The following is a 21,453-nucleotide window of genomic DNA, read 5'->3' as shown; positions in this document are numbered from 1 at the left end:
ATTTTATTTGTCATTTCCCCATTATATAATGAAAAAAGGAATACAATGCCTAGACATCTATCATAGTATAGAAATATTACATACGAAAGCCTTACGTATGGTGATAATTCCTTAGATATAAAATAAAACGAGGCTATTTGTAAATACGTTCAAAACTTTATTGTTGATAGAGAAAATTTTATATAAGTAAGTATTCATAGTGACATCTGCCTGCACGTTATCTTTAACAATGTGTTATCATTTCACTTACAAGTATCCTTCTTTCTCTTTTCCTTTCTGCTCTGTTTATGATAGGTAGAATTATTGTAAGCTGATTATCATAAGGTCATTGCTAAATTCTACACATGTATAATTGTATTACGGAGAGGACATTGATAAGTTGTGATAACTTAAATTGCATCCAATCCTTTTGTGTATTTTTTTTAAATAAAACTGATTTAAATTCTGTATTACGGAGAGGACATTGATAAGTTGTGATAACTTAAATTGCATCCAATCCTTGTGTATTTTTTTTTTAAATAAAACTGATTTAAATTCAAAATGGAGTTTAGTTTTGATGTAGTTTGCTGTAAACCGGGTTTGAAGGAGTTACCTGTAACAAAGGAGTTGAGTAGTTTAGTAAGAAAAGGGTTTGATGAGTTACCTAAAACGAGTTGAGATTTACCTGCAGACCGGGGTTGGATGTAGTTACTGAAAGAACAAGGATAGATGATTTTGAAGACACAATTGATGTAGTTTACCTGTAGACAGGAGTTGAATGTAGTTACCTGCAGACAAAGTGTTTGAATGTAGTTTGCCTGTAAACAAAGATTGATGTGTTTACCTGTAAGACGTAGTTGAAGTTTTTACCTGTAAGACACGAGAGTTTGAATGTAGTTTACCTGTAAGACACGAGAGTTTGAATGTAGTTTACCTGCAAGACAAGAGTTTGAATGTAGTTTACCTGTAAAACACAAGATTTTGAAAGTAGTTTGCCTGTGATTCTCCGCAAAGCAAGGGAATTTGAATGTAAAAGCTGCCTACATATAACTTTAGCTGGTTGTATAATTACTGCCAGCGTCCTGTTGGTTTATACAAATCATTTTAATAGTGGTCCCATTTCCATTTATTAAGGAATAACTCGGTTATCTTGCAGACAATACAAGTACCTTATGTCAGGAGAGACAAGACAGCCAAGTTTGGATTCCTTGATCCCCAATCGGCCTACCACTGATTTTATCCAAGTACTGTATTTTTTCTGTTGATACCAAGACACCATGTATACTTTTATCCAGTTTATCCAGTTAAAAACAAGTGGTTAAGTTAAAAGAACTTAATTAACAGACTGCTTAATAACAATATAACACAGCTGATCACGTTGTACATTACGAGCACCATTTTAATAGATAAATTAAGAAACATTTAACGACAAATATACTTTTAACTCACAAATCTTACCATAAAGCAAAACAGTTGTTGACACTAAGCTAGGGCTATACTGTAATGTTGTCAGCCTATATCTCCCATATATCTATAGATGATATTGAGGCTGTAGTTTTTGTTCAACTTCAATAGCTTCAATAGAATGTCCATGATTTTGTAAACATACATTTTGTTTTTTGTTCAGTGCTATTCCAGTAAAACATCTACCCAATAGGAAGGCTCCAGGTTTGTCTAACAGAAACCGTAAACAGAAGTGATCAGATATCCAAACTGTACCAATAACACATCTTCTCTCGCACTCAACATGTATAGAATTCCTTTATATCTGGAGTCCTCCCATAGGATATACTGGAACCTCTCATATCAAACTGATTTCCATATATGTGAGAGAGAGAGAGAGATCTTTATTAGCACTCAGGCACATTATTATGTGCTGAGCATATGTATGTGTAATTACTGTAGATAACAAGCACTTGTCAATACCTGGTGACTAATTAACCATGCTGGAAGAAGCACGGTTGTCTTTATTCATAACACTACATACTTTCGTATTAGTTAGAATGTAATACATTGTAATAGCTTAATACACAGACTTAAGTCTTAATATAACGTAACACTCTAACATTTGACATCGAGTTATAGCAGAAGTAACCGAATGCCTATCTCTACATTGATGTCAAGCTAGATCGTAATTAAAAGGCTGACTCCAAAATGATGCTAAGTTTTAATGCATTGTCAAGTTCTGAAAGCCTCACTACATATGATGTTAAAGGGATATTCTGCACAAGATAGGATTTCATTCTTCCAATATTCTTAGACACCCAATTTACCATAAACATGTATATACGAACCTACAATATTTAATTTACAGAGATTCTATATACATCTATTAAGCTAGATCAATTTACAAACATTCCAGCGGCCCTGATTGTAATTATAACAGGGTTGTGTTTTATGAGCCGAAAATTGTAAAACACTGTGTACATTTTAAAACTGACAAGAAAAAAGCCTGATAAACCATTTCAATAACATTGCCAGCAGAAATCATAAGTGAATTACACACTTGTGTATTTATCCAATATTTTACATAAAATCTATTATCCAGTTATCCTACATATACAGGTCCAGATTTCCCAATGTGCTATATTAAGGCAGCCTAATTTTGTATTGGCCAGATGTATTCACGCCAATTTCACTTGTCCACACTGACCACAGAAAAAATATCTCAAAGATGAAAACAGTTTAAAAAGTCATAGGAAGTAGCTCTTTAAAAGTACAGAACAGCTAGAAATGTTCTAATTTGTGTGAAATATCTCTTAGTAGATACAATCCTACACATAAATTGTGATTATTTCATCTGACAACAGGAATGTTAAAAGCTATTCACATCAATCAACATTTTGACAATGAACAGTACAAAATTGCAGTTTCAAATAGAAAGCTAATGCAACCACTATAGATAAGATTTTCATATCAAATCTGGTAGCTTATCTATTCAAAATACCACAATCTTCATGCAGATATGAAGAAATTCTCTAGAAAAAAGATATATACATTTAAAACATTGAAATTTTGCTACAATGTATTCTCAACATTGAGTACACTGAAAATAACTTGAGTTAAAACATGTCACTATTTAACTATATTCTTCCTAAAACTCTAATTTTACAACATGATTTTACAACTACTAAAGAAATCAAAAACTTCTTGAAGTAAATTATCTAATAATGCATTCAATGTACATTACACATTTCGGTCATGATCAGATCATTTTTCACTCTCTTTTAATGATATACACACCCTGTAGATCCATGGAACATCTACATGTATATCTATTTATATTTTGTTGACATAGAAAGTTTATTGAGAAAGGCTTGTTTAGTATGCTCTATATGATTTAAGGTGGATGTTTTGTTACCCAATGTACAGAGAAATTCTAGTATAGAATATAAAAACAACGACTGGATGAACGTTAGTGGGTACCTGATATAAAACCAGAACGGTTTCGTTACGATTTTAACTCGTCAGAGGTAGTGTGTGTGGAGCTTGTCACTCTCTATATATATCGGCTTCCACATCGCTGTACACCTACGGGATATTAGAATACCGTATATAGAGACAGCCCAGTAGTGTTACACTTCAACCTGGAATCAAACTCATTATGGGATGTCAAATATATCATTCGCATCCTTGGCACAGCCCCCTCGTCCTTAAAATACTAAATTAAAATACTACTGGATACACCAGTTACACACACTGACACAACTGGGGATCAATGTCCAAAGGCAATGCTATATTCCCAGTCATTTTAAAAAAAAATTCTAATCTAGAATTTAATCTGCAAATTTTCTGACACCTATTTTTTCTGTCTTAAAAATGACTACATATGGTAAATAGACTCCAATAATGATTTCATCACACACTTCTAAAAGGCAGCCATCTTAAAATATATAAAGGTGTAAGCTGTTTTAATCTTGTTTATAAGCAGAATGGAGCATATCACATAAAGTGTTATATTAATTAGAAGTACTTTAAGTTGACTTCAATCTTAAAACATTAAACCACAATATTCTGCATGCATACATTACCTAATTTTATATCACAATATCACAAAAGCATACACCAAATTCTAAAACCTTTAAGCAATGAAAAATATTACTAAATAATCAGTTGATGGAAATATGAGCAAGACTTTTATTGATTAATCAGGTCTATAGTCACATAGTCCTAACCAACACAATTACGTAACAAACATTCCTTTTACTTCTATGTAATAATTAACAAGGAGGAACATACCTTTTACTTCTATGTAATAATTAACAAAGAGGAACATTCCTTTTACTTTGTGTAATAATTAACAAGGAGGAAACATTCCTTTTACTTTTGTGTAATAATCAACAAGGAGGAACATACCTTTTACCTTTATGTAATAATCAACAAAGAGGAACATACCAATACCATTATAAATGGAACCTTTTAATCAATGCATCATTTATTGGCTGCAAAGTTTCAACACCATTGTTTGGGAAAATCAGATCTTGGATAATACACTCTGGAGATTAGATTCGAGAGTCTTCATTCCCACACTGGATTGTAAAACAGATTACATTTATTGCATAGGAAAGAAATCCAACTTGTGCAGTAAAATACTTCTCAGACATGGGGTCATTATCAGTGCAGACTTCAATAATGAGGCTCCACTGTAGACAACAAACCATGTCTTTTTGCTGATCATTTTTATGACTGATGTGAAAATTCCCTGGGTATCAGGTATGTTAGTATATGAGGTCCATATTGTCTTCAACTGCCTATTGTGAAAATAACAGGGCAACATAAAAAACAGGTATAAACTTGGCAAAATCACACTAGGACGGAACTATGTTTTAACCTCAAATATACATGATAATATTGCAATATCGTAAACACCAAGGGTAGCTTCAATATGACACCAGCGGGGGGAATAAAACGTTCAATGTTAGTCCAGATCGTGAACACAGACTGGTATGTTCTGTTCCATTGCTATTTCAGGGATATACCTAGATATAATTTTTTGCAATCAATAATAAAATTAACTTATTTCGGGCTTTTGACAGCATTACAAATCAGTACATTCTATATTGGGCCATTTCAGTTAATATCCATGTCAAAAGAAAACTCCAGATTTGTCTAAACAGGAACCACTGATAGAATTGATTTAAATCAAATTAGTGTTGGAAATCGCTTGAGATTTCAACATTGATGATTAGATATAATCAGTTAGTGTTAACTGATCAATTTTCTATTATTAATCGTTAAGCCTTCAATTACATAATCGTTAGAAATATATTACTCTTTTATTTACTTCTTTACACCAGGATTTCCTCCGTTGCAGAGTTTGCTGTCATTTTGATTTTATACCGACTTTACTCTCCATAGTTTCTTATTATATTTTTTATCATACCATTTCAATGTAACAATCTTTACTGATGAACAGTTTTCATTTATATTTTTGCAGTTAATTGTATTTAGACAGCATGATTGAAGAAGATAGTTAATAGAAAAATGACATACAACTCCTGTTCTCTCTTAATGAAAATGAAATTTGAACTCACACTTTCGGTTTAAATAGTCATCAATGTTGACATCTCATCGACTGTCAGGTATCAGTTGCCTTTCTGATTAGATATTGATTATTCAAATGATATGACATAATGAGTCACATTTTCTCCAGCATCTACCATGCATTGAATTTCGTTATTTTTTGAGTGCTCCCATTTGATACCTATTTTTCTGGAATAGCCCAAACTTTTGATGCCCCCATTCAGAATTAAATTCAATTGGATGTGATAGAAGCTGTATGCTAGGACGAACTCTCCACAACTGAAGGTACAGAATTAGGCTCAGCAGGGACTTCTTTTAAGGTGTTTGATGAATCTTTTGATTCTGAAGTGCTGTTTGTTGTGTCCTCACCATTTGTTATAGGCTTACTCACGTCTACTGTATCACCTGAAATATACAACCAGAATGAAAATCAAGTCTATGATACACATGCTAATGTAAATGTAAACTTGATCTATTTTACAACAATTTTGAAACAAGTTATTAACTTGTCTTAATCACACTTGTTACCCTTGATGGAAATGCGCGAGGGGTATCAGTGTGGGAGGAAACCGGATCAACCGCGGAAAACCATGTGATTTGGCAGGCGACCACATAGCTTTTCACGTCCGATCAGGGAATCAAACCGCGGTCGCCTAGGTTAAAGGCAAGTGTGTTAGCACTGTTCCAACGGACCACCCACACTAAAACACTACAGCTATATAGTTGATATGATAAAACATGTCAAGATAGTGTAGATAATAAATGAACTGGAAATCAAGGACACTTACAGACTCTTCTACATCACGGACTTCATGAATATCCTAATCTCTTTTTACCTATGTGACCAACAGGGACAGCTTAGCACTTGATATGGTTTCCATTATGCTATTGTGACTTCTCTATTTCTGGCTCATAACATCCCTTCTTAACATACATACAATATAAACACCAGACAGAGCTGATAATGAACAACACAATATCTAATAAAGAGTATTTTTCTTTCTTGACAATATGATAAACGGAGAGAAATTATTCAAGGCTTCCTTAAAAGATCATCTGTTCCTTACAAGGAGATGAACAGACGATTTCCAGAATTAAAAGTTATGAGATAAGCAATCACTCATTGAAATGAATCCATACCACCATTTTGAATTTTGGATTCTGACAGTTTCTTCTGAATTTCTTCTTGTTCTTCTTCTTCCTTTTTCTCCCTTTCTTCTTCCTCTTTCTTTAACTTTTGTATGGATAAATATTCCTCTACAAAAAAAAAAATAAAATGGAAAGTAGCTTCAAATAAATATGAACCTCTGCCAAATCATGCTAATTGACAATTGTTACACGTACTTAGGGAATGATATTTAGTGACAAAATTCCTGAATATTGTTATAAGAACAATGTCAATGCCACCGACCTAACTGGTCTGCAGTCTTTATTTACACCTGTCCAATGACTTACCTGCCATCTTACTGCACATCTTCTTATGTGTAGGCCAGTGTAACTTCTGACAGCGACTATCACAGTACCTTACCTGACAAAGAGTCACACAAGTTCAATTACAAACTAATGCTAATATCAAGCAAAAAAGATTGTATCTGGATAAATCATTTTTGTAGACCATTTATATATATAAACATGTATACCTAAGTCAGAGGAGATAGAGTCTAGTAAGTAATAACGACGGTATAATCCAATATAGGTACTGGATCCTAACAAACAAATGTTCGTTGGATGCGTATTACTAGAAATAGATAATTGTCAAGTAGTAATAACGACAGTACAGACAAGTAAATTGTCAAATTTTCGAGGCAATCTGCCCCTTTATGAAGACACAGGTAAGTCAATATACCTAACAGATATCAAGACACAGGTAAGTTAATATACCCAACAGATATCAAGACACAGGTAAGTCAATATACCTAACAAATATCAAGACACAGGTAAGTCAATATACCTAACAGATATCAAGACACAGGTAAGTTAATATACCTAACAGATATCAAGACACAGGTAAGTCAATATACCTAACAGATATCAAGACACAGGTAAGTCAATATACCTAACAGATATCAAGACACAGGTAAGTCAATATACCTAACAAATATCAAGACACAGGTAAGTCAATATACCTAACAGATATCAAGACACAGGTAAGTTAATATACCTAACAGATATCAAGACACAGGTAAGTCAATATACCTAACAGATATCAAGACACAGGTAAGTTAATATACCTAACAGATATCAAGACACAGGTAAGTTAATATACCTAACAGATATCAAGACACAGGTAAGTTAATATATCTAACAGATATCAAGACACAGGTAAGTCAATATACCTAAGTCAGGAGAGGATAGTGCAGAGTGTTTTACACACAGTGGAGTTGTTTTTACATAGTTGAGGAAGTTTCCAAAAATGAGGGAGTTTCTATTATAGAGGGTATTTCTATAGTTGAGGTTTTATTTTTATTTAGTTGAGGATGTTTTACAAAGAGGGAGGGGTTTCCATAGTTTAGGGTGTTTTACAAAGAGGGAGGGGTTTCCATAGTTTAGGGTGTTTTACAAAGAGGGAGGGGTTTCCATAGTTTAGGGTGTTTTTCATAAATGTGGGTGTTTCCTTATATTTTCATGTTTTTAGCCTGAAGAGAAGTGATAAAAAGATTGGGAGGTGAACTTACCATTTTACAAGCAGAACACTTTTTTTCTGCATAAGATTCTCCACAAGTACCACAAATATCATCAGCATCAAATGTCATACGGTATCCATTGACACCTTGGGTCAGGACTGACAAACCACTCGGGCTATCTCCCTGTCAACAAACAATGGAGTTAATGTATAATGGAGGCATGTTTTCTGCTTTAATGTGGATGTGCAGTCTTAAGTGGGTGATTCAACAACATGGCCATTAAAAAGGTTCACATGTTTGAATGACTGACATTCTGATAGTATTTATGGACTGATAGACAAGGGTTTGATCCATACATGGGGCAACTTGATGTTCTAATAGTGTACAAACCAAAAATAAATGTACAATATTCAGTTTATCTTGGGCCAACCAATACTAAAATTACTGCTTGTCCCCTCTCAATTTTCACTCTTTGTACATGTATATAAATCAAAACAATAAAGTCTGGTGAGGCATCTTCAGGTAGAAATTCCCATTTCACTTGATAAAATATAATTGTTGAAATCTATCTTCTTTGTTGATCGAAGCTTTGAAAACAGCATTAACAAGTTTTCTTTTCTTTTTTTGTTTGTTTGTTGTGATAGATACAAAAAGCAGTAAACAAGTGCTCACAATTTTTACTGTAGCGAGAGTTCGGACAAGCTGTTGTAGTAGTTGAGAATCTCCATATGGGAACTCCCTCAGTGACTGCCGGATTATTCGTTCCTGTGTCTCGGGGAAACCATCAGAGTCCCGTCCCTTGACCAACCTACAAAATAACATCCAGATTGCTGGTATCAATTGTATTAAAAGATATTTCATACATTTCATATGTTTTTTTTGCAGGCACATCCTTTTAGATAGATAAAGGTAGTAAAGTTCTGGTGTATTACTATCAGTATTAACATGTTCTTTTACTTCTAGTAAAAACAATTTACCATAACTGACATGTGCTTTGAGGACCTATTAGAGGGTTTAAGTCACAATAGAGCATATCCAGAACCCAGGGGAAATCCTGTTATCCTTAAACAGATTCGGCTCATTATCTAAGAAAATTATCTGATTGATGTGAAATTCAAAATATGTTGTCTCACTCTGTGACATGTAACTAGCCTCGGGATCAGAGCTGATAGTATTTTATTTTTACTGAATTTTGTATGGCACTCATTTGACCTCTGACCCTTCAAATGAAGCCTGAGTTACCTTATCATATCACACATCAGAGTGCATGTGGGTGATGCATATATGTTTAAAGGGTAATCAAGATATCTTCCAACTGTTTAAAAATTATTCCCCAGACAACATTGTATTAAAATGATATTTCTATCTCTATATAATATATCCCTTTACCTTTTAATCCAATGGTCTAATGACTTGTGTTCTTGGTAAGACTTGGCAGCATTTTTGATAACAACAGCCATAAAGTGAGTTTTCATTGCCATAGCATCATTGGTGTCACGTGCTTTCATGTACTTCTCCGACAGGTGTTCCAATACTTTCACCACATTAGAGGATTTCTCCAACACACAGGTGTAGTCCTGTACTATCAATGATATCTGTAAAACCAGATCAGGATTCCATCAAATAACTGTCCACTTACAAAAGTATGTTATCCCCAACACACAGGTGTAGTCCTGTACTAGGATGCCATCAAATAACCGTCCACTTATAAAAGTATGTTATCCCCAACACACAGGTGTAGTCCTGTACTAGGACACCATCAAATAACCGTCCACTTATAAAAGTATGTTATCCCCAACACACAGGTGTAGTCCTGTACTAGGATACCATCAAATAACCGTCCACTTATAAAAGTATGTTATCCCCAACACACAGGTGTAGTCCTGTACTAGGATGCCATCAAATAACCGTCCACTTACAAAAGTATGTTATCCCCAACACACAGGTGTGGTCCTGTACTAGGATGCCATCAAATAACTGTCCACTTACAAAAGTATGTTATCCCCAACACACAGGTGTAGTCCTGTACTAGGATACCATCAAATAACTGTCCACTTATAAAAGTATGTTATCCCCAACACACAGGTGTAGTCCTGTACTAGGATACCATCAAATAACCGTCCACTTACAAAAGTATGTTATCCCCAACACACAGGTGTAGTCCTGCACTAGGATACCATCAAATAACCGTCCACTTACAAAAGTATGTTATCCCCAACACACAGGTGGGGTCCTGTACTAGGATACCATCAAATAACTGTCCACTTACAAAAGTATGTTATCCCCAACACACAGGTGGGGTCCTGTACTAGGATACCATCAAATAACTGTCCACTTACAAAAGTATGTTATCCCCAACACACAGGTGTAGTCCTGTACTAGGATACCATCAAATAACCGTCCACTTACAAAAGTATGTTATCCCCAACACACAGGTGTAGTCCTGTACTAGGATACCATCAAATAACTGTCCACTTATAAAAGTATGTTATCCCCTACACACAGGTGTAGTCCTGTACTAGCTATATAGGATACCATCAAATAACCGTCCACTTACAAAAGTATGTTATCCCCAACACACAGGTGTAGTCCTGTACTAGGATACCATCAAATAACTGTCCACTTACAAAAGTATGTTAGCCCCAACACACAGGTGTAGTCCTGTACTAGGACACCATCAAATAACTGTCCACTTATAAAAGTATGTTATCCCCAACACACAGGTGTAGTCCTGTACTAGGATACCATCAAATAACCGTCCACTTACAAAAGTATGTTATCCCCAACACACAGGTGTAGTCCTGTACTAGGATACCATCAAATAACCGTCCACTTACAAAAGTATGTTATCCCCAACACACAGGTGTAGTCCTGTACTAGGATACAATCAAATAACCGTCCACTTATAAAAGGTATACGACTGAACTCAGGAGAACATACGCTTGTAGACAGTGGTAGTAACCAGACATAGCAGCAGACATACATTAACCAAGAGGCTATATTGTCATTTGACTCCATGGTATAATACATGTTAATACTAGTTTTTATTGTAATAATTTGGAAAGGACTTACATAGACTAGGCTAATGTCCAATCTATTTGACATATTGAAAGTCAATAAAATTTTGTGGAAATTAACTTCCTGGTCCAGGGATGCTATAATTATGATAAATTCTATTCAAATTCTGTCTGTTCAGAAGATGAAGGCTATTGTTATAGAAAACAATACAATGTAATTGTCTTTTCCTTATAAAAATCCCCAAATACATTATCAGTATTCTGTACATTCCTACAGTAATAGTGCCAACAGCTTTTGAAAGGACAGATATGTACTAAAGATGGACTTATGTTCACCATTTTGGATTTCAGATTGAAATTATGATATATCTGTAGTTCAAACACTGACCAGGTCAAGGTTTGAAAACTTGAGCTGTAAACCACAAACTAACTTATAATTGCTGCAAAAGCAATCTGTACTTGTAACCATGACTATAAACAAAGAAACACATTTCCCACTCTTGGTATGCTAACAATACATTACCTTGACAGGATTTAAGTTTGACTGGTTGATCAATTTCAGCAAAGCCACTTCCAGGTCTGCAGTAAGCTTGGGCTCTTTTTCAAGTCCTGAAATATTCATAGTCCTTTGTAAACAATTAGTTATTACTCTGTATAAAGTTAGGATAAAAATGAATTTCAGTGCATGGCAATTTGCCTCATGAACTGGAGGAACATAACGAAAACCAAGCTGCCATTCCATACTAATAATTCTAATCAAGTTTGAATCGATTCTCATTGAAATTGAACAATGTTGATTGTGATTTCCCTATATAAACCATAGTAAAGTTTACCCCCCACCCTCCCCAGGGAGGAAAATGAGATCTCAGGAAGCACCTTAATACCCTTCCATCGCATGCCATCCAGAGCAATAAATACACAACCACGACAGCACAGACCAGTCCCATTTCTCAGTTTGCTGAGAGACACCAACTGACATGACCAGGGTGTGTCAAACCAAGCACCTCAGATCTTCACTTGAGGTCAAGGTGCTCTAACCGACTGAGCTACAGCAGTCCCTTCTATGAAAAGTATTTGATTCCCCATTATCTGGATATTTGGTCATTCTTTTTAAAATTATCTGGACTTTTTTTTTTAATTTCAGTCAATTTGACCCCTTTTTACCCTGACTCTCAGGCCCCTGGGTGGTTGGGTGGACTTGAAGGTATTGTGGAGGACTGTTAGGTAATGTAGATGAATACTTACTATGGTACAGTGGATGGAGACCTATTTACTGTTAGGTTACATGGCCTTCTTACTATTAGGATTGGTGGGGGACTACTTACTATTAGGATTGGTGGAGGACTACTTACTATTAGGTTGGATGGAGGGACTACTTACTATTAGGTTGGGTGGAGGACTACTTACTCTTAGGTTGGGTGGAGGACTACTTACTCTTAGGTTGGGTGGAGGACTACTTACTATAAGGTTGGGTGGAGGACTACTTACTCTTAGGTTAGGTGGAGGACTACTTACTCTTAGGTTGGATGGAGGACTACTTACTATTAGGTTGGGTGGAGGACTACTTACTATAAGGTTGGGTGGAGGACTACTTACTATTATGTTTGGTGGAGAACTACTTACTATAAGGTTGGGTGGAGGACTACTTACTATTAGGTTGGGTGGAGGGACTACTTACTATTAGGTTGGGTGGAGGACTACTTACTATTAGGTTGATTTACAAGTCGGAGGAGGTTTAGTACTAAGATATAGATATAGATAGTGAGATAATATAATTCATACAATCTGGTTACAAGCGTTTTACTGACGGTGCGCTTTGGCACGCTCGATTCGCTGTATCAAATGTGTTACATGGACCCGCACCCATACCGGCGATATTACGATACAGGGATGACTGTATCGATGTATCGTATCGCGGCACAAAACGAACACATATCGATACGTATCGAAGTATCGTTACAGCACTAGTACTTACTATTAGATTGGGTGGAGGACTACTTACTATTAGGTTGGGGGGAGGACTACTTACTATTAGGTTGGGTGGAGGACTACTTACTATTAGGTTGGGTGGAGGACTTCTTACTATTAGGTTGGGTGGAGGACTACTTACTATTAGGTTGGGTGGAGGACTACTTACTATTAGGCTGGGTGGAGGACTACTTACTATTAGGTTGGGTGGAGGGACTACTTACTCTTAGGTTGGGTGGAGGACTACTTACTATTAGGCTGGGTGGAGGACTACTTACTATTAGGCTGGGTGGAGGACTACTTACTATTAGGTTGGGTGGAGGACTACTTTACTATTAGGCTGGGTGGAGGACTACTTTCTATTAGGTTAGGTGGAGGACTATTTATATAAGGTTGGGTGGAGGACTACTTACTATTAGGCTGGGTGGAGGACTACTTTCTATAAGGTTAGGTGGAGGACTATTTACTATAAGGTTGGGGGGACCATTACTTACTATTAAGTTGGGTGTAGAACTTACCCTGAGGTACAGTGTAGTGTTTGAGGTTCTCACGGCTGAAGAAAGAATTAATCACTGATACACACTGATGCTGACCTGTAAAAAACAAAATATCTCTAACTTAACAAAACTGTCAACAAATATATGTACAGGTACAATATTGTATAAATATGACTTCATGAATTTTAACAATAACATGATATTATGAATCTCCCTTGTCAACACTGATTATTGGTACAACGAAGCATCATTATACAATTTTTAAATATTAATTTGTAGATGGGATAATTTTGCAATTAGAAAATTTCCAAGGGAAAATAAAAGTTAAAGACAGCATATTTTGTAAGACAGTAAAATTTGCCAAAAGAAAAAAACATTCCAGCCCAAGTTGCTGAGAGCTAACATTGAAGTACTGTATAGTTATCTCCCTTACCTACAAATCCTGCCATCTGGGAAGCTGTTCTACCCACTGAGTTGGTATGGTATACATCAGCTCCTGCCTGTAACATCAGGCGCGTTGTCTCTGCATTACCTAATAAAATTAAAACAAATTTCTTAAGCATTTTCTTAAATATTCCAACATTTACATGACACTGAATCCTCAAATCACCTATCAATTAGAGCTGAAACGAGTGTTGGAATAGTGGAATTGAATACAAATATTCTGTAATATTTACCTCCCTTTTAGTCCTTTGGCAAAACATGGACAAACAGTCCAGTTGGGTTTGGGAGCATTTTCAGCTAAATTTCAATAAATCTAAAGCATGTGCGCCAGTATCATTAAAACACTTTAATGACAATAGTGACATACCTGGTTACAAGCACTCAAATGGCAGAGGAAAATTTACCATGTAGACAGTTCGCAGATGTTTTATTTCAGCTTATTTTGCCAGTATGTGAAAGTAGAGCATTAACATACAGACCCAATGTAGTGTAGTAGTGTACATTAAATTTTGATTATTTCTCTGTCATGTAACGCAAATATTTCGTCTCTTCACATTGACAATATGACAGACACAAGCACGTCAATCAGGTAGGCCAGCCATGTTGTTGTCATTATGCATACTAAAGTCTATGAATGATGTTTTGATCATGTTTTAAGATTATTAAAGTGAGTTTCCGATTTAGTTTTGGTCCATTCTTCAGTTGTATATATCACTGTTAATTATTTAAGCTTTTCAATTGTTTATCAAATGTAAATCAGAAATAATTACATTTTCGTAAGTGTCAACATTAACTACTGAATATTTGAATACCATTCGAATAAACAAAAACCAATATTCGAATACCAAAATCTGCTTTTCATTTCAGTTCTAGTATCAATGGTTTTTCCTTGGTTATAACTTTTGTATACTTATGTGTAATGGAACCCTTACAATGTGTAGTGTATGGTGTACATGTTTACAAGTTCTCTAAATGTACGGAAACACTGATAGATCATAACTTTAAAATGGATTTAAACTTGACATTACATTTAGAATGTATTGAATCTGTACACCTGTCATTACCTGATAGGGCAGCAAACATGAGAGCCGTATAGCCATTATCATGGTAATTAGAATTGACATTTGCTCCATGGGCCAGGAGTAACTGACAAAGTTCATTCTTCCCTCGAAAGGCAGCATGCTGAAGTGGGGTCATCCCAGTCTGTGAAATAGAAGTCAATTTGTGCAATTTCTCCCAAATCTGCCTGTTGTAGGTTTAATCACATCCACTTCAGCAGTCAGTTAATCTATTTTCATATAACTAAGTAAAAGTTAATCAACAGACACGTCCTCTACAGAATACATACGTATATAATAAATATTCCATGTAACAATGTTATGAAAACAGACTTCTAAATCCTAGTATAGTCTTAGGTGAATGGTGAATTATTACAAAATTAATCTTTATGATGATTTGGACCCAAAACCAGCAATCAATAAAACAGTTACCCCTATCCTAACTTATTTAGCAAATTATGATTAATTAAGTAATTAAGTCTGCGGTGCATGGACTTAAAAATCTATTTATAGCTGCAGTGACCTCAATCTGGCCTCAGGTGGTTGAAATGCGATTTCGTAAAGAGATGATGCTTATAAGTAAGTATCTGGTATTATATAAAGTTTCAGGAAAATTAGATCATTTGGTATGCTAGCTATAGGACCTCAAAAAACTTTTATAGTAACAATGTCCTCAATTTTTAATGAAGTTTCAGGACAATAGGATCATTAATTAAGTTGGAAGAGTACATCAAAAATCTATTGATAGTAATTTAAAACAGTGACCTAAATTTTGCCCCAGGTGATTGAAATGAGTTTATGTACAAGAGAAGATGGTTTTGAGTAATTATAAGTATATGAAGTTTCAGGACACCTGGATTATCAATGAAGTCTGTTGACTAGAGCGTGGACGTCATCTGGTAAGATATATATAGTACGAGTCTATCACTAAATAACCTCTCAGGGACACCATCCTTAGTAAATGACATTAGCTGTAACTGTTGATGAGATGTTAAACAACACAAGACTAAACCAAATCCCTCACCGACTCTTCATGAGGGGATAATTATCTAAGTGGGAAACATATCTCCAACAAAACTAGTCATAATTACTCATTTATAAACAAGTCAATAACTTTCTTTAGAGTGAAATATTTGATCATAATCCTAACCCAATAATAAGATCTTAAAACCAAAATCAAAGATCTCAAACGTTCATGCACTTACATCATCCAAAAAGTCCACATTCTTCACTGTATTTTCCTTCAAAAGAAGCATTACTTCATCTGCTTTACCTGAAATTAGAAAAGGTCCGGAAAATTATTTTTTCATTAAACAGATACCATATTCTTGACACTAACGAACAGGGTTTCGTTCTGCTTTACATGCAAAATGTACTTAAGTTCCGCAATATTTACCACAATCTAATTAATGAGGTCCACCAGAGTTTGTGCTGAAGATGTCTCCGTTTCCCTTAAAGCAGGCACAAAAATTGAATAGCGCCTCATTTTTTCAGGAAATTGATTTAACTTATAGACCCATTTATCTGGAAAGGATATCATTTATACAATATCAAGCACAAACTCACTTTTCTATGTAAATTAAAAACTTTTGGGTCCGAGATGAGAATTCATTAAACTTTCTTCATTTCGTGATAATTAGTATAGGATGGTTACTGTATACTGTATACAGTAACCATCCTATACTAATTATCACGAAATAAAGAAAGATATGTAAATGTTGAGTCTCTGTATGGTTATATGTTTTATTTGAATCAGAAACTATCAATATATTATTGTAACGAATGGTCCGTTTAATACATTGAAAGCATAGTCTACATAACCTGTAACATTTACGAAAGCGCTACTGTAAAAATAGGTGATAAAAATAAGGTCAGAACATCAACATGTCAGCTTTTAAATATGCCCTGTCATATTATTTACCAAAATTATTTGATACCTGCAAAATTATCCATCATTAATTGGGACACTTGTTTTGACTAGAAAGTAGATATGAATGCTTATCATGTCACTCAACATGCCTGGATGGCCGATCGAATCCTTTCAACTTTACTGCAAGCGACACCTCACGTGGCCTGCTTACCTAGCGTGAGGTCGCAGGTTTACAGGCAATATCTTGATAGGCAATAATTAAGAGATTTTCAGTCACAATTTGACAATATAGGTAGCTATGCTCAGGCATTTTTATTTTTTATCAATATACTTGCAACCTGTATGTTTATGCATGAAGCATCTCTTAGGCATGTCAATAAAAAAAACAGAATTAAGATGTGTGGATTTTTGGATTTTTAATGATTTTTTTTAATTTCGGAAATTTGGTAATTCTTGTCAGCTTTGTCAACCATTTTTCAAAAAATGTGTTTTTTTATCTCTGCGCAAAGATGCCACAATTTTTAAAAAAAAACAAGCAAATTATCTCCCTTTGCAATTATCTACAATTTTGCTTTCTTCGCCAAAGAAAATACACACACCTGTCTAAAACATGCAAACTAGAAAAATAAGAAGTAACATTTAAATATCTGTATGAAAAGCATCAAATTATAACCATGAGGGACTGTGTCTGTGACCGTATCTTTGACATTGTTAGAATTAAGACGACTGTCAAATATATTGAAATCACATGAAAATGTATTCTTAACAACACTTGGAAATAATCATTGAGATTTTTAGGAACATGCCAAGTCTATATCAGTCCCGATTTTACTTTCACTAGTTTCAATTTCACAGTAACAAACTTGCACAATATTAGTCACAATCACGTCGGAACGATCGCTTACGTAACTTGTCGTGAGTTACGATACTCAACTATAAGTTAGTGGATTATATATGCTATATAGATAAATTCTTTCATGAAAATGTTTCATTTGGTGCAGTACCATTACTATATTTTAAATTAATAACTTAATTAAGTTGTACATCGACAAAATTGAAGTGTTATGCATTTTCAAATGCTAAAACCAAACCTGCATGAAAGTGAAAGTAGATAATGTCAACATGGTCTGTGGCTTACCATAGTCGTAACGGACCCCATCTTATTTTTTACATATGGTCATTTCGAACAAAAAGCAGAATAATCACACATCTTTTATGGTATGTATGTATAGATAGAACATGTGTTAAACTAAATAAGAGTATTTTTGACATGTAATCGGCGTTTAAAGAAAAATACACGGATTTACAGACTTCAATTTTGGACCTCATCTTACCGCCATTGATTTTCTCTAAGATTTTTCTCATTAACATAGCCTCAATATCATATCTGCATCATCGGTCAATCGAATGTTTGAAAGGTATACGCTTTCATGTGCTAATTTAACGCTATAAAAAGGCGCTTGAGAATGACGTTTTAGGTATAAGGTAAGGTGACAAAAAAAAGTTACCTCCCCTTTGCCTGAGCATAGCTAATATAGGGATGATTTCTTAGTTTGCCATACAGTGTCACTGTGAATACTAATATTGCGTGTTATTTATACATTGTCAGGGCCTAAAGTTGCAATCAGCTGTCTTGTACGTGCTGTATTTTGCGCAAGGTAAAAAACAGAGTTAATGCTAAAAGATGAGACATATATTAATTTTTTTGTTTATTGGTCACAGACGCACTCAAATGGTGAAACATACAATGTAATAAACCTAAACGTGCCTGTTGATCAAATTTAAGTCTTGGCATTAAGTCGTCGCAAGCTTTCAATGGAGTTTGCCGAAAAAAAAATTAATTTACGTTTTTCATTTGACAAGTTCGAACTATCCAAAATAGTAACAGTTATAAACAACCAGAGTGTGAACTATTACTAGCTAATTTTTGTTTGTTTTTTTTTCTAGAAAAAAAGCGTGTTCAAATTATTCACATGTTCGAACTAACCGGAGGCTTACTGTATGAATCCATGACATATTTGTCTGGATTGCTTCAACTCTCTACCTTCTGGGACGTTATATCTATATATGTTCCAATATGGTTACAGGTGAGGTATCTGCAATAACCAAGTTGGGCACAACCACCAACTTGCATAAGATATGCAAATTTGCATAATATACGCCGGTTACTTAGAGTATGAATTTGTTACTCATTTGGTTCTTTCCAACATGAGAATAATTTTTATTAAATTGCATAAATTGTATGATGTTTCATGACAAAATAAATATGACTTGGAAGAAAATTTTTTGGTTATTTTTAGTAATCAAAGTGTCGAGGCCACTAATAGGTGCTATGCATGAGGGATTGAAATACGTAAGAGAAAAACTCTTATTATATAAAATGGCATGTAATAAGAAGACATTTTTATTGTTTTTAAGTGCATTCCTGAATGTTTTACTGATGATTATCATGTCATTCTAAGGAATGTTATTTACTTTTAAAAGGCTGTGGTTGTGTTAAAGTTGTGATGAACAGTGAAGAATAACGTTTTCAAACCTCACTTGAATGTGCATATATACTATGATTAAGTTTAATTCTTAGATCGACTAATCCGTGATGTCCGTCATGTTTCTTGATAAATCATATTACGATTTCCTATATGTAAGATTCCTGTGAATTACTCCCCCAGTTTATTTTGGTTTATAAGTTTTTTAAAAATTTTACTCAATCTATTGCTTTTTTCCTACCTGTGTAGTAATAACTGATCTGTAGAGATATGACAACTTTTGTCTTAGGAAACTCGTCTCGGAAAGTTGTTCCTGATGAATAGGCCTACCTTATCTGTTACAGTGACTTGTTGAATTGCACATTCGTGTTATATACTTTGTGTAAGCATTTCACTATCGACTGAAAGCATATAACCTCTTTATTGCTATTGGAATATCTCTGTTGCGGAAATTAGCTAACTTTAGGTTTCGCCTCATAATCACTTGAACCAACTCAACCAGCACTGCTATTTTTGTGTGGCCTAATTTCTCGGAAATGACAAACTAATCGGAAGTATTCTACTTTCATTTTAAGTATGGAATGTAAAAACAATCATAGATTTCACTTATCAATTTCCAATTAGAAAATCTGAGACTAAAAACAGTATTTGATGGCAGTGGGCAATTTTTTATCAACCCAAGAGCTCCAGGTGACTTTCCGATGTCACATTATTTAGACTGTATACGAGCTACCTCTGGATCCCCTCGCACAGACCAGGAGCAAGCGTAATGAATCTACATAGAAAAAGTTCGGAATACTCAAGGATAAAAATTCAACATATGTATTCAAACAAAAAAAAGCTTGAATCATGTTCATATAACTTAATTACAAACAAATACTTCACGGAAGGAGACATCCTGAACTCATCAGGATTATCATTGAAATAAGTAACATTGATTCCCTCGAGAGTTTCGAATGATTTTCCTAGCGAACTTTGGCGATGACCGCTTAAGGTTGCTGTTTCACAGCACCTCAAAAAACTTACTTACCTGTATTGGTGTTTAATAGGGCTATACCTCAATTGGTGTAAAGTAGACAATATTGCATATTATATGGTGGTTTTCCCCAAACTCTAATTAACATGTTTGAGCAACATTACTTTGAGCAATTAATAAGTTATGCAGGAATAAACCCATATGAGAGTTGTGTCCGACCTGATAACGTAGCTCTGCAAATATTTACAATTTCCACTGATGGAACTCGGATTTTTTTTTTAAATGTTTTTCAATATGGCGGCCACGATGGCCATCTTGGATTACGAACCAACCTAAAAATAATAATACTTGGTCAGCCTAATCTCATGATCATTATTTATTTATGGCAAGTTTGAATTAAATACCATTGGTAGGTTAGAAAAGCAAATTATGTACATCGCTTGCGAATATGCTCATGATTATCGGCGTCCGTCAAAACTGGTAACGTTTTAATATTTCCATTTCAAATGCATACTTGTAAGTAATGCAGGGTAGTTGAAATGCATTTAATATCTGAAAATATATTTAAGTACACCAAAGTATCGGTTTCAAAGAAACACTCACCTTGTGACACTGCATCGTGAATTTTCTTCTCCAGTTCAGTGAAATTTCCCTTTTCAGGCGCCATTTTCTTTTGATAATGTTACTCTCAAATGACAACAAATCGGATTTTCTTTAATATTTCGTTTCCCTTCTTGACTAAACAAATTTGGCCTACAGAATGTATTTTTTTTCATATGACAAATTTACATTGTCGTGTCAGTTTTAATAACAAAGAATGAAACACATTTAGCATTTTTTAGTCCTGGATACGAGAGTTAATGTCTAATGGACGAGTTCATTATCACAAAAGAAGCGATATCGATTGTTTAAAAACACAAATCTTTCAAACAGAAACTAACAAATAAATAGCATTTGTTCTTGCATCACCGTAATTACATTGTACTGGATATCAAATAATATTCTTACTTT

General features: G+C 34.6%; 1 protein-coding gene across 2 annotated transcripts; it reads right to left on the bottom strand.

Moving 5' to 3' along the window:
- Positions 1-1,352: 1,352 nt before the first annotated feature.
- LOC117321531 (ankyrin repeat and MYND domain-containing protein 2-like) lies at positions 1,353-21,375 on the bottom strand. Of its 2 annotated transcripts, none has more exons than XM_033875968.1 (12): positions 21,046-21,375; positions 16,316-16,383; positions 15,117-15,255; positions 14,042-14,140; positions 13,630-13,704; positions 11,667-11,752; positions 9,516-9,721; positions 8,799-8,934; positions 8,178-8,309; positions 6,958-7,030; positions 6,643-6,759; positions 1,353-5,907 (listed from the first exon to the last, which is right to left on the bottom strand). In XM_033875968.1, exons 1-12 carry the CDS (start codon positions 21,107-21,109, stop codon positions 5,762-5,764), a joined length of 1,341 nt encoding a protein of 446 aa, XP_033731859.1. In that variant the 5' UTR covers positions 21,110-21,375; the 3' UTR covers positions 1,353-5,761. The 2 variants fall into 2 exon arrangements, with proteins under 2 accessions (XP_033731859.1, XP_033731860.1); XM_033875969.1 differs by having other exon boundaries at positions 6,646-6,759.
- Between the last annotated feature and the right edge of the window lie 78 nt (positions 21,376-21,453).

The sequence above is a fragment of the Pecten maximus genome, chromosome 2 (genome assembly GCF_902652985.1).
Source record: "Pecten maximus chromosome 2, xPecMax1.1, whole genome shotgun sequence".
NCBI classification, from domain to species: domain Eukaryota; kingdom Metazoa; phylum Mollusca; class Bivalvia; order Pectinida; family Pectinidae; genus Pecten; species Pecten maximus.
This window is presented reverse-complemented; position numbering and strand designations above follow the sequence as displayed.